Raw genomic sequence first — 14,046 nt, forward strand, 5'->3', positions numbered from 1 at the left:
AGACAACAGAGACTGACCAAATCTTGCGATTGTTTTCTGTAGTTTCAAACAAGTGATTTGTAACTAATGGTATTTGCATTTCATGGCAGTGTTCACTTCTCTGCAGTCTACTGTGTCTGAACCTCAAAGTGATGAAGCAAAGGAGGTGTGAAAGAGACACACTAACATTGTCCACCAAAAAACATACATTATGTGCATTATTAAAAAAAAAAGAAAAAAAGTAAATAAAAAACACACTGTGGGAGGGGGGGAATTGGTTGAGTAATCGTGAGAGCACCTGATGATTTGCTCACGAGTCTACATGTGTTATCTTTGCCACCAATCGTTCAGCAGAAAATCTATCACACTGTGGCGATTGCTTTGACTGGATGTAGCTTCAATTTCAAAGCACTATCAATTCATTCCTTCTCCACTCCACCAGGCTGCCCCCTCACCCCCCCCCCCCCCCCAAAAAAAAAAGAAAAGGAAAAGAAAAGAAAGACCCAACTACATGCATGCTAGAGCCGTTTCTGTATTGTCCTGCAGTCAACCTGTATGAAGTAATGAACACAACGGTATTTACGAACCAAAATACATTGTACATAGGGGCGAAGTCTGATACAAATATATTGTACACGTGTCATTCACAAGTTAAGAATATTCTATTTGATTTATGCATCGTCAGCTTTTTAGTCCAACCTGCTTGAAGGTACAAGTTCATGATACATGTTTTCTATGTGTTCGTTTGCTTGTTTGTTTGTTTGTTTGTCTTTTGGGAGGCTTCCTGTGCTTCTATATTACCACCATAGCACACATCAGCAGCTTACAAAGGTAGTTGTATGTGATACACATTTTTATTCTGACATCTTTGATTAAAAAATCAAAGCAACGTGGGGAAGCTGTGATCATCAACACTATGAGACAACATTTTTATTGTGGAAAAAAGTACCATACATTGATTACAGTAATAGGTTATGCTAACTGTGGAGATGTAGTTGTGTTCTATGCCTAGTCATCAGTAACGACAGAACAAAAGGTTTATTCATGCCACAGAGCACCCAAAGGTGACCATAAAAGTATGTTCGCTCAGAGCAATAGTGCTTAAACTGTGCAAATTGTTAATGCTAGTACAGATCAACTCTCCTGTATTTAATAAGAAACAGTCTTCAAAGAAAATTTTAATTTCAAAAAAGAAGTTCACTGGCAACTTTGAATAGCTTCCAACATCAGACAGCAAATAAATGCACAAGTATGCAATGAAAAATGTTGATGAGAACAGCATGAAGTAGTATCCTCCAAGCTATAGTTACCATCAAGGACACAATTTAAATGACCAGTACATTTAAATGATAAGTACACTGTACAACTGACAGTTGTACTTGTATGTAGAAAGCAGCCGATATAACACATAAAAATCATTGCTCAGTCGGCACTACAGCGCGAGAACCACTGTAGCTCCTACACGCTCATAATATACAAATGTAGCATGTATCGCATTAATTAGCAGCATGTGTAGAACAAAACTGCAACAGGTTCAAGCCAGGCTCATGATAGGATGGCATATAATGCCATTTGTTGCAGTGCCACATGGACATTAATGTGACACAATGCCTCCTTGGGATAACAACAGGAGCTACCTACATAATGAAGATGAACCAAAATTCAAAAATCTTCCCAACTCTTCTACATCTTCTGCAGTTGTCGCAAAAGTAGATTGTCTAATAACGGCTTTCTTCTTTAGAGTACGCAACATGCTCTCAGACTTACCCAAGGGTCCTTTTAACTTTCATGGCTTATTCATAGGTTATTTAATCATAATAGTTAGAGATAGAATGTAGCAATAATCATTGCTGTACTGCAAAACACATATGCATTAAAAAAATGGCCTTTCACCAACTTCATGCGACATGCAACATAATGTTCCTACACACAGATGTGGAAAAAAAATGTTTAGTGAGTTTTAGGGTGTACAAAAACAGTGTGTCCTCCATAAGACAGAGAACACATTGTACTGTGAATTCTCATATAATGTCTATTGCATGGGGTAAAACGGGGAGAATATGTAGACACTATACAAGATAATTAATCTTTTTCTGAGGTAATCAATACTAAACTGCCACTGATATGCATAATCATCTTTGTATCATAAAAAAAGTACAAGTCGGAGCTCGCATTGGACAAAGTGTACATATGAAGTACATGGCAGGTGTATATACAGTGTATCACACTTCTGGTATCTGATGTCAGAATCCAGTGAGATGGGTACAAATACGTACATGCAAACATTACCAGATTACTGCATTTGTTAGAATAAACAAGGAGTAAACATTCACAAAAGAAATCTTGGTGCAATGAGCATATATGTTATCCAAACCTAATTTGCATTTTGGCATAAATTGAACAGATATTAAAACTTTGTACATCAAGACTGCTTCCTAAATTGAGACAACATAAAATGCATCACCACATCTGCTGGTGAGGTTCATCTGGGGACTTCACTCCAAAGTATGTACAACCCTGCAAACGTGAAGTTCACTAGGATCTGGAGCGGCTGCAAAGAGAAAAGGCGGGAGAAGATGAAAAATGAGGTCAGAGCATTTTCATTACATACATGTATAATCACTCCAAAAACATGATCAAATGTCCTATTCTTCACTTGTCCTTGATATCAAAACACAGTTGTGAAATCTATTTCCAAGAAAGCTAACTAAGTATCATTTACACAGCAACTACCCATGAGAACTCCCAAAATGTGTAATGCATTGCACTCTGACTGCATGTTGGAAATGACTGCAGATTACCAAATGAAAATGATTTTCTTTAAATATTTAGAATTATTCACTTGTGAGCTATGTGCAACAGTGACAGCCATGCAAAACATAGGAGAAAAAAAATCCAATAATGGCTACTAACCAAATGAGTTACTCAAACTATGACTCTGATCAGGTCCCATGTCGATATGATCATCATTACATAGCTCACTAAGTTGAACACAAAGAAAACGTCTCAAGTTTATGATATTCAGAGAGAAAATAACTGACCTACATTAACAACAGCTCACATTAAAAAACATAGGAAGGCAAACTAAAGAAAAAAATGGATATAATAACAAAGTTAACCTGGGGCCTTTTGCATAAAACTTTAACCTGAGAAAAACTCAGGTTGATATTTAACAGAAAATTTTCCAGTGTTAAAGTCAATGGCAGCATCATACTTATCCAAGTCTTCATTTCTTACCAGAATTTTTCTCAGGTTAAGCGGTTTATGCAACAGGCCCCTGGTGTAAGAGCACTATATGCTGGTTAATAGGCAGTTAAATGGCAGCATGAAAGGCCCAAATGTGTCATCGGCAACTGATGTTCAATTCACTTTACCAAAATGTGAATATTCCAGAAGACAAACCCAATTTTTAAAGTGCCACCTCATTTATCTTATTCTTTACAAATACTGCTGGAATCTGGTCAGTAGGTCACAATGATTATTTCCATACGCTATTTTCGTGCTTGTCCAGTATGACTGAAATGAAGCCAGAATAACCGGATTCTATTGACAGTGGGCACATTGCACATGGATTGAGAGGCTATGGATTTCTGATTTCGTCTCTTATCCTCACAACCCTGGTGGCAGAAAAGAGACCATACCTCCTGCTACGGCTCCTGCTTGGGCTTCTGTACCGGAAGGGACTCCTTCGTGGACTGCGGCGGCGTGGGCTGCGTGATCGAGACCTGGATCGAGACCTGGATCTGAAGAAAAAGAGACATATGGGCAATGTCATCTCAATTCCCTATCTCAAAAATCCAAAAGAAAACAAAACAAAGCAAAAAAAAATCTTAAATCAAATGTCAGACTATCCTCTCCGAACTCAGCCCTGGTAAGTGAGTTCACGGTTAAATGTGAAGAAGATCCAAATTACTTCAGCACAACCTGGTGAGCACATGTTGACAGGAATTACTACACATGTATCTGAACGGTTTTGCGTATGTCACTTCTGTTTGTTTCATATCAAAAGAGACCTGTGCATTCCCTCAAAACACATATAAGGATCGAGTATATGAATCAACCTCATGTAGCTGAGAATTGAGAATATATTACTTGCCACAATTTAAAATACCTCGATAATAAACCTTCAATGTGAGCCATCTCATATACAGCTTTATTAAATCAAATGTTTGCAAAAGCAAAAAAAAAAAATAATAATAATAATTTTACTTCTGGTTCCTGGCTCTGAACTACAACTAACATTCTTCAGGATGGTTCACAATCATTGATGTTCTCTGCATGCTTAAAGTTGCTTACTCCTGCATCAATTAAGACATGCAATATATTTTTCCTGATTATTTCACGAATGATAATTCTTCAAAATGATGTAGCAGATTTTTCCATGCCTTTTTTGCTATACACATAAAAGATCTGTGAATTGAACTGCACTGTAAAATAAATTCCCTCCAAAGAATTATGACCTGAATAAGAAAAATTTCCTCAGCTTTAAATCTGAAACTTTTAATTTTGTTTTTTTTTAATTTTAAATTAGGCGATATGAAAAATAGGAAAACAAAAATTCTGCATGCAGGCCAAATGAGCATACTTGTGTAAAACTACACTCTGCATCGACTAAAAAGATTATTAGGAAATTCATACAATTTTACACTAAGTAAAAAATTTCTTTAAATACCAATGAATGAAATTAAGAAAAGGAGTACATGTACAATACTTTTATGATTGAAGCACAAAGCCTAAGTACACATAAGTTACAACTCCAAGATACTACCTGCATATTTCAAGAGCTGCAAAAAAGGTGACATTGATGAATTGGATGTGAGTGTTGACATGAGGAAAAAGAAGAACCATCATTACAGGTGTGCAGGGAAGACAAAAACAGATTGACGCGCTGGGGGAACTCTTAACTACTCTGCAGCCTCGATGACACAACTAAAGGCCGACTGATGGATGCCACACTGGTGGGTCGGCTGCCTTTATTCTACGGCCACTGACAAACCCTACAAGTCCATGTGGTGATGGAGAACGAAGTGTGCCTCTCCTTTCTTGTATACGATTTGACCGACATGGGGGCATTGTGGGCTGACTTGGCTTAGTGGCCGAGATGCCCAGTGATGCTGGAGTCGCAAAAAAGCCTTTGTCGCGACATTACTTTTTACAGGCCCCGGGCCGGTTGAGAATATTTGCCGGCTTTAGATTTTGCATGTGGCGGGCTGTGATGTGCAGCTTTAAGAAGTAAGCGACGAAGCTTGTGAGAGGGTGGGAGGAGGTGCGAAAGCTGACCCACTGGCGGGGAACCTAATCATGTGACGCTCACGCATGTTGCTATCATCGGTGAGCCGAAAGTTGGAAGAGCGCATGGTGCTACATTGATGCTACTTTGTTGTTTTGCACATGAAGGATTTTCAAGGCGGAAGCAATGAGGGCTGTCAAGAGGCGCGAACAAGGAGAATCCTGGAGAAGTTAAGCATGAAGTTGTTTGTTCAATAACGATTTCCTTGATATGACAGCCCTACTCACAAATGCAGATTGTCAATGAAAGAAGAATCACACCTAACACCTTCCCTTTCAGAAATTAATAATATAAATTTACGGAACTACACTATTCATTGACATCACACTTTGCACTTGCAAAAAGTTACATTGTGAAGCAAAGTGGCTGCATTTCACCAAATACCACTAGCTTGTTTATCCTTCATTATTGGGACATTTTGATTAATCCTATGAGGAATGGTCAGATTACAATGAATTATTCTTTTTTTTTCTGTACTGCTAAAAAGAAAAATCAAACATTGAAATGAAAATCACTGCTTACTGCTACACATAATCTGTATCAAAGTTAACTAAAAAATCATACAGAATTTGAAAACGTAAATCAAATGCAAAAGGAGACAGAAAAACACCACATTTCTTAATATCAAACTTGTAATGCACGGTATGTGATAGTTACATCAACTCTTACTATAAATAATGGAATGTACTACAGATTAGTCAATCACAAGTATTTCATAAAATACCTACATTCAATAAATGCTGAAACCAAGCTGTATTAAGACACTGATCATTGTTAGTTTCATTTAATAACTAGTACAAAAGTAAACTTTGATCTTAATAAAAGGTACAGCTGACATGTTTGTGATGAAATGTTTGTAGTGTACAAATTCATGACTGCATGTTAAAAGGACGGTATAGTATTGGTTGAAGCGAGAATTCAGCTTTAAACTTTTTGCAAGATACTAAAAACCGCTTCATGAAATTCTAAAGAGCATACAATTCTAAGAGGAGCCGAGATATACAAAAACGAAGTAAAACAAAGCAATCCCAATAAAAAGTGGGTCCTACTGTTTATTAGGATCACTTTGTTTGGATATATCAGCCATTTCAAAACCAATTTTCATCAAATAAACTTTGAATTCCTCTTAGAATTGTATGCTCTTTCATTAGTTCATAAGAGGTTTCTTGTCATCTCAAGAAATCATTATGAAAAATTTAAAAAAAGCTGGAAACCTCAAGCCCCATCTCAACAGAAACTGTACCATCCCTCTAACTTTCACTCATATAAGGTGAGATTTTTATATATAGTAGTGATGTCATTATCAACACAAAATACAAGGCGAATCTTTCACAAGGAAATTAAATCCTTTCTGTTTTAAAAATAGTTAATTCTTAAATACCATCACATGGAGTAGCTGTATACATGCATCTGTTGCAAACATGTGTACTTACTCAGAATAACGTCTCCGGCCACCACCACCACCACCACCTCTCCTTCGACAATCCCGGGCAAAATGTCCTCTCTCTCCACACTCATAGCATCGCTCATTTTCCCTTAAAGGACCCCTGCGGCCGCCGTAAGAGCTGCCACGGAACCCACGGTCACGGGACCTCCGTGGCTCTCCACTGGACATCTCCACCCTGAGCCTTACACCACAGACAGTTCTGTATAAAAGACAGTCCAGATAACCACAAAATTAAAGCAGGGAACATTTTTTTAGGACATGCTTACAGTGCACTGCAGGAATAAGCATACATAGGTAAAGATGAAATCAGTGAAGTTAAATGGATCTTCAAAATTTTGAATGTCGATGCATGCTGTGTTGTTGTTGTTGTTGTTGTATGTGTGTGTGTGTGTGTGTTTTTTTTTTTTGGGGGGGGGCTCTTTTTTATTTTTACATCTACAAGCTACATAATAATAAAATTATGAACAGCCAACAAAATTCTGTTGCTTTCTAGTTATTGATGGTAATTACTTTTCGGCATCCCTACTTATATAATGTAAAAGATAGGTGATATAATAATCATTATAATGGTAAAGACACAGGGATGTATGAATAGAAATTGCGCAAAAAAAATGATGAAATAAAAATGATAATGACTCGACTGGCCATGCCTGGCTGCTAATGTGATATATCTACTAATAAAGAATTATACTTATAAGATTATTCCATTTCAATTTTATTTTTGTCGGAATTAAGTGGAAAAGTGATAAAACCGGCTTTCCAGGGGGGTACAATTTTAAACATTTTCACAAGATACAGCTCTGATATACAGTTTTGCACATACAGTGTATTTCTGGACGGGATTGACTTCTGTTTTATATGATTTCATTTCATTTAATGAATGAACGAGCAAAATATAGCCAACGTTATGTCAATGCTCAAAATGAATCTTCAGATTGCTCAGCAAGACAGCAGCATCAAACCCGGCAATCAAAGGCACAAGTGCATCTGTGGAATTCTTTTTTACAGCAATAGAAAACTGACAAGTTCTGTTTAGATAATTATGGCCAGTTGGAACTCCATCTCTTAAACCTCCTTGATGCTAGACACAATCTGTCACAAGCCATGTTCAGACGTATTTATAGTAAAATTTTATGGCGCAGCAATTAGGATCCAAATTTATGCTCATCTTACCACGACTCTGTGTCCACACGACGGTCGTGGGAAGAAACTCCAAGCAATTTACCACGGCCTTTGTGGGGATCACCGTGGAGGGTCGGTGTAACTTCCAGAAGTGGTAGCGCCGCGCGCGTCAACCATACCATTGTTTTTTACCAGCAGCATTTATCTTCTCCATTCTTGTTGATGAGAATTTCTGAGCGCTAGCTTCTCCATCGCGATAGACTAGGTTAGAATTGTACTGCACGCGCACGTGTACTCGCATTTGACTCCAGAGATTTACCTAGGTCGTATAAGGTTTGTAAAGTCTAAATAGACACTCCAAGGGCTTGTCCGCATGGGCAATTTACTCCGACCAGCTAATCGTGCTTGCGAGATACTCCTGAAAAAACTCAGGTCGGAGGAAGAGGTCGTGGTAAGTTCCTCCGACCGGGGGAAGTTACCACGACCTTGTTCAGATGGGCACTACTCCGACCTTCCTCCGACAAAGTTTCCTCCGAAGTTACTCCGACCAAAAACTGCCTCCGTCTGCACGCAGCTACACTCGCACAAAAACTGTCGCTCACTTTCCTCACCTGTCATCTAGGCCCTTGCAGGCATCGAGTGCATCTCTGGAATCTTCAAACATTACGAACGCAAAGCCAGGGGGGTTTCTGGCCACCCAAACGTTCTTGACATGCCCATAGTAGCTGAATGCTTCTTCCAGTTCTGTCCGGCTTGCACCAGATGGCAGGTTGCCAACATACACCTTGCACTCCAGAGGGCCAGGCGAAGCACCCCTTTGGTATCTAGACATAGTTCCTAGTCCTGCAGTATACTCACTGTTATGGCAGAGATGGAAAGTAAAGGATTATTGCACCACTCAAAAGACTGTTCAGTCCATATTGTCCCTTTGAAATTGTTCCATGACTGCAGCACCATCAATTCACTTAACAAATACAGTCTGAGCAAGGATTAATAGTTCATGGTGTGTTGTAATGCTTGTGAGCTCTTCTTCCTGAAGAAAAATGTACAATCGTATGCGTCTATTCTATGATTGAAGGCATTTGTTGAAATTGCAGTAGAAAATGTCAAGATGGAACAATACATCTAAAATAGAGAAGCACGAACAACAGGAGACACTACATGTACAACGTACATCGAGAGGAGAGTGGTCCTTTGTTCCTATTGATCAGTAGGTAACAAACAAAACAGCACTGCTATCAACATGCAAAAATCCATTCTGCAAAATTGTGTAAATATGAAAAGATATAGCACACACCATGTTGGGTGTCAAATACTTCTATAATAAAGAGAAAAGGAAGTTGATACATACACATACCTATGGTACCTGTCAGGACTTCACATGTAACCTACATTCAATTGACCAATATCAAAAGAGTGTGACATTTTTGACGATGGCAGATTGAAAGGAGGCGAGAAATACATTGCTGTTTCTTTTTGTCGTTGTTACAGCTTTTCTATTTTTTTCTTTCACTTTTTGTATGTGGAGGAAACATACACACATTTGTACAAGAAATTAAATCTCTGAAAAAAACCAAGAAGTTTTCCTTGCAGTATCTCATCTCTCCTCCCCTTTAGCCCTCATCTATTTTGTCCTATCCATTTCTCCTCTCCTCTCTCTTACTACCCGAGTCTGCTCAATCACACTCATAACAAACATATCTACATTACATTTGTCGCTTACCTTAACTAGACTGAACACCAGATGTTTGGACCTCTCAGTGTTTGGATCTTGGGTTCTTCTCTGTCTGGTGGTCTACCAGTATGTGCCTGCCAAAGAAAGTTGATGATGCACATTTACTTTACCTAGAAATATTTTTGTTCTGTTAAATAAATTTATTATTTTTTTTTTCCTTGCAAACTACCCCCTACTAGCTACTTGGAGGGTCGCTGGCAGTGGTAGTAACAAATGAAGCACTTACTTGCCAAAATGCACACATATTACCAAGATTCATTTTAACCGTTCAGTGAAGTGGCATCTCATTGTTCTGGTGTAATGATCCAGTGCAGTTGGTTTATGACTAGAATAGAAACAGCATGGTATGGTGGGGTGGCAGCACCATTTACAGTGTATTGTTTAAAACGGCACAAGTGTCAAATGATCACCTTTCTGCAAGTCTTGACATTGTCATTGAACAGAGCTTGTAAGACGAGCGCATAACCAGCAATCTTGCACTTATCAGGCATCAGGCATCGTGGTTTCGACAGCGTGCCTTCCAATACTGTGTGCGTGTGTGTGGGATTTCGTGTTGGGATGCAGTGTGTGTTTGTGTCAGTCAGTGTGCAGTGTGTATATGTGCGCATTAATGATAGCACTATGAATAAATGATAAGATGCCACACCGTTGCTCCCATGCATGCTCTTCCCTGCGTGGCATGATTGAGCAGGAACAACTAGATCTACAGACACATATATCCGGCAGGGTGCTGCGAATGATGGCACACTAAGCAACGCAACAGTGCGAAAAATTTTGTCCTTCATTTGTGATTTTGACTTGATAAATGAATGGATACTGCATTAAGCCATTTCATATCTCAAGCAGGGTCAGGCCTCAGGGATCACTAATTTAATTTAGCAGCTGCAGAGGGCATAAGTCTATGTTATCTACAATATTTTTTGTACTTCTTGTCCTCGGGCAAAATTATTCTGTGAAATACGTTAATGGGGGGAATCCACAAAGATCTTATTCCACTCAGCTCCGTCAGTCTGTAACAACGTACTGTCTGCGTCTACACAACTAGAGTAAATTTATATCTATTGATTAATGGGTAGTGGTAACTGCGACCAGCCCAAACACGAAGCCACTTCATGCACACACAAGCCTCGCCTGCGCGGATGGGTACGCAAATTGCGATGCGGTGGTGGCATGGTGGCAGCGGATGGATTCGGAAGGAGGCGTAAAAAGTACTAAAAATCAATGACAATGACGTCAATGTGATTGTTGTCAGTTGTGGCTAGCTAGGATGCTCAAAAATGGAAGCTAAAGTATCAACATAAATTTTAAATTTATTGTGTAACACTCACAGTTAACCGTTAGAATCTAGAGTAAAATATCCCGTTTGCGGCAGTTTAAGCATTGTTAAGGGTTTTTCCAACTTGTAAACAAATCAGGCAAATTATTTTCAACCATTTCATATATCATAGACAAGATTATTCATTAACACAATTGTTTTCATAAAAGAAATTTACCATTGACCAACGCAGTTTTCATGATTTAACCAGGGCAAAACCCGGCACAATTTTCGCCGATAAGGGCGATATGCGACGTAGTATTTCTGCTTGCGGCACGATGTACAATCCCTATGCAATACGCGCGTGCTCCGCGATCTGTAGCTGAACACCTTCCACATGTCTCACGAACATTGCGTAAGCGCCAATTCCCATTGCGAAAGCACGTGAAAATAGCGGGCGCACATGCGTTGGCCGCAAACAAGATCGCAATTCTGGCGGTGTTGTTGATGTCTTTCTCGTGTTTTTGTCATTTTTTTTCGATGGTAACATCTACTTTCCGAAAAAAATGGCGGCCCACATCGGCTCGCGAAAGTTCTATTTTACGTGAGGATATGTTTTCAAAATCCATGAACATCGAGAAAACGAAAAAAAATCAAGTTTCTTGGACCATTGTTTCTTAACTGTTATGTTAAGAAGTACCGAAAATTTCATTTTGGATGCGATATGTTGTCATTTAGGTGAGAAAATTTCACTTTCGTCAGAGATCGTGCCCATTTAATCGGTTGGTTTTTGTTGATTGCTAGTGTGTTAGTATATGTGTAGTGTGCATGTAACAGGGCAATGCAGTGTTTAGCGGTATATTACCGTGTATGTTGTACCTGCCGCGAACGGCTGCACGGCCACTTACTGACGCAGTTACTCGACTATAGCAGACTTCTTCACGCTTTGGCAGCAGAATTCAGAATCCAGAGAGCTTGAGCCCGGTTGAGTGTGAACCTAACGTTAGTTCGCTGACATAGACTAAAGTTTACTCCTAAAGTCGCAAAGAAAGCCTTTAATTTTTAAAATTTACGTTAGTGCTTAGGCCTATCAAAATTAGCCTGCACCTGCGGCTTGCCTCTCATCAGACAAAACAACTAGAAAGACTAGACCTAGATAAAGTTTACTCTAGTCCTCTACATTGGCTTATTAGTAACTTATTGGCTTATAGTACAATGTACCTTGTTGGGTAACTGCGACAGCCGCCACACGCAGTGTGGCGGCTGCGCCGTGCTCCCATAAAAGATCTTCATGTTGAACAAACGGGTGCCTTTGCGGCGCTATATTTCCTTAATTTTTCAACAGAAACTACTAGGAATACTTACATGGGTCGATGAAACCTAAATGACTATCATCGGCGACTGTTTGATGCATTTCATTGCTTGTGATGCACAAAATGATGTCTTATAAGCAGCTCACCGATGTTCACAGAATTCACAATCACTTGCACAAGCGCACAGAATACTTGAACTATAACATAAGCGAAACTGCGGGGAAGCCGCCAGGACCGCGCCTGGCGGCGCGGTCTCCGGGGCTACTTCTTGGGCAGCGTTGGCTTGCCTTCACTAAAGCTTCAGAGCTAATACACTTTCAATAGAGCCAAGTTATGCTTCAGTTCCATATATAATTCCACTCGCACTTGACTCGCTTTCTTTGGCTTGGCCTTATCTATCATCAGCATGTTGGGTTGAGACACATTTTGGTTATCTTTGGAGTTCCTTCTCAGCGATATTCAACGTACTATACACTTCTACACCACACTTCATATGATCTAAAGAACATTAAATAAATATGAAGAGATTTTAAGTATAAATATTATAAGTAAAATTTATGTTTCACAGAAAAAATGTCCTACTTACCTTACCTTTTCACACGACCACGCTGCACCACACAGGATATATCTACGCATGTACCATAGCGCTATGGGATCCGGATTAGGTTCACGTTCGCGCTATGTGCTAGCTGTATACACCAGCGCTGTGTACTAATAAGTTCCTCACTACTAACGCACGTTGTGCACGCTTATAATCAGACACCCGTATGTAGGGCATGCACGCTGGGCGATGGGAACGTAAGCTATCCCAGAATGCCTTTGAACTTATAGCCGTCAGTCAAGGCCAAAGAGAATTTTCCCCAGTCGAAGAATCTCTTTGGTCAAGGCGCACCCTTGTGGTCTATGTATATTTCTGTTGTTGTTATTTTGATTTTTTTAAGGCGTATGTCATTCAATAGTGAATATTTACGCCTAATACGTAATTTCGTTTTCATTAAAAAAAAAACGAATTCAAATCAATAAAAGAAGAAAAAAATACGTTGCATGATTGTCGCAATATTTTGGAGATTCTGAACAGATCGACTGCATCACCACACGTCATTTTTTTATCATCATTTATTATTATTAGTATTTTTATTATCTCGAATTTTGTTGTGATGTTTTTGTAATCCTGTTAATTTGATCAATAAAAACTCAATGAAAAAAAAAAACAAGTCATAGACCTTTTTTTAGACTGTGGTCTACAATTCACTGAACTTTACACAGAAAATAATGTTATATCTGATGATTTTCATTATTTTTGAACAGAATTGTCGTGATTCAGTTTACTCACAACTATTCAGCCAAATGTAATGTATTCAGTAACATTAGGCCTATCGCACTGTTATTATTTATAGAAATGGTGTTTAAATAGATCATTTACTCAACATTATAGATGCAGCTAATCACTGGTATAATCATAATATGCCAGTCACAAAATGAGGAGAAGTCTATTCAGTAGTTGGGTATATAGATCGAGTCCGTAGACTTATATTGGGCATGCTTGGTTCATGGACCTACTACACATGGACATTCATCATTGCCTCTGTTTGTGTCAATTGTCAAGTGTAGCAACAACAACAAAAAAAAAAGCTGCTGAAAACTGCTTATCCAATAAAGGCAAGCCAATGGAGTAAAATGGAGTCAAAAGGAGCCTGAGCTTTCGATCCTAGCAGAATCTTCGTCAGAGAAAAAATGACAAACAAACAAAAAAAAAGCAGGGAAAGCAATCACATGTGGACTTCACACAACAAGAACAGTCAGGGACAGGCTGGGTACACATAACAAAGAAAACAAAGGAGAGGGTGGGAGGTCACGGGCAAGGAGCCCAACAGGTAAAGGGAGGGGGATTAGAGCAGGAGGGTG

General features: G+C 39.1%; 1 protein-coding gene across 3 annotated transcripts; it reads right to left on the bottom strand.

Annotated features, from left to right (window-relative positions):
- Positions 1 to 486: 486 nt before the first annotated feature.
- LOC139726720 (serine/arginine-rich splicing factor 7-like) lies at positions 487 to 12,824 on the bottom strand. 3 transcript variants are annotated; one of them, XM_071637710.1, is made up of 6 exons: positions 12,728 to 12,824; positions 9,562 to 9,647; positions 8,450 to 8,695; positions 6,703 to 6,915; positions 3,621 to 3,722; positions 487 to 2,530 (listed from the first exon to the last, which is right to left on the bottom strand). In XM_071637710.1, the coding sequence occupies exons 3-6, from the start codon at positions 8,668 to 8,670 to the stop codon at positions 2,515 to 2,517; spliced, it is 552 nt and encodes a 183-aa protein (XP_071493811.1). In that variant the 5' UTR covers positions 8,671 to 8,695; positions 9,562 to 9,647; positions 12,728 to 12,824; the 3' UTR covers positions 487 to 2,514. The 3 variants fall into 3 exon arrangements, with proteins under 3 accessions (XP_071493811.1, XP_071493812.1, XP_071493813.1); XM_071637711.1 differs by having other exon boundaries at positions 12,733 to 12,754; XM_071637712.1 differs by lacking the exons at positions 487 to 2,530; positions 3,621 to 3,722 and adding an exon at positions 3,750 to 5,430.
- Between the last annotated feature and the right edge of the window lie 1,222 nt (positions 12,825 to 14,046).

This window comes from Diadema antillarum, unplaced genomic scaffold (genome assembly GCF_040938485.1).
Source record: "Diadema antillarum isolate AM-2024a unplaced genomic scaffold, OU_Dant_1.0 seq00000097_RagTag, whole genome shotgun sequence".
NCBI classification, from domain to species: Eukaryota; Metazoa; Echinodermata; class Echinoidea; order Diadematoida; family Diadematidae; genus Diadema; species Diadema antillarum.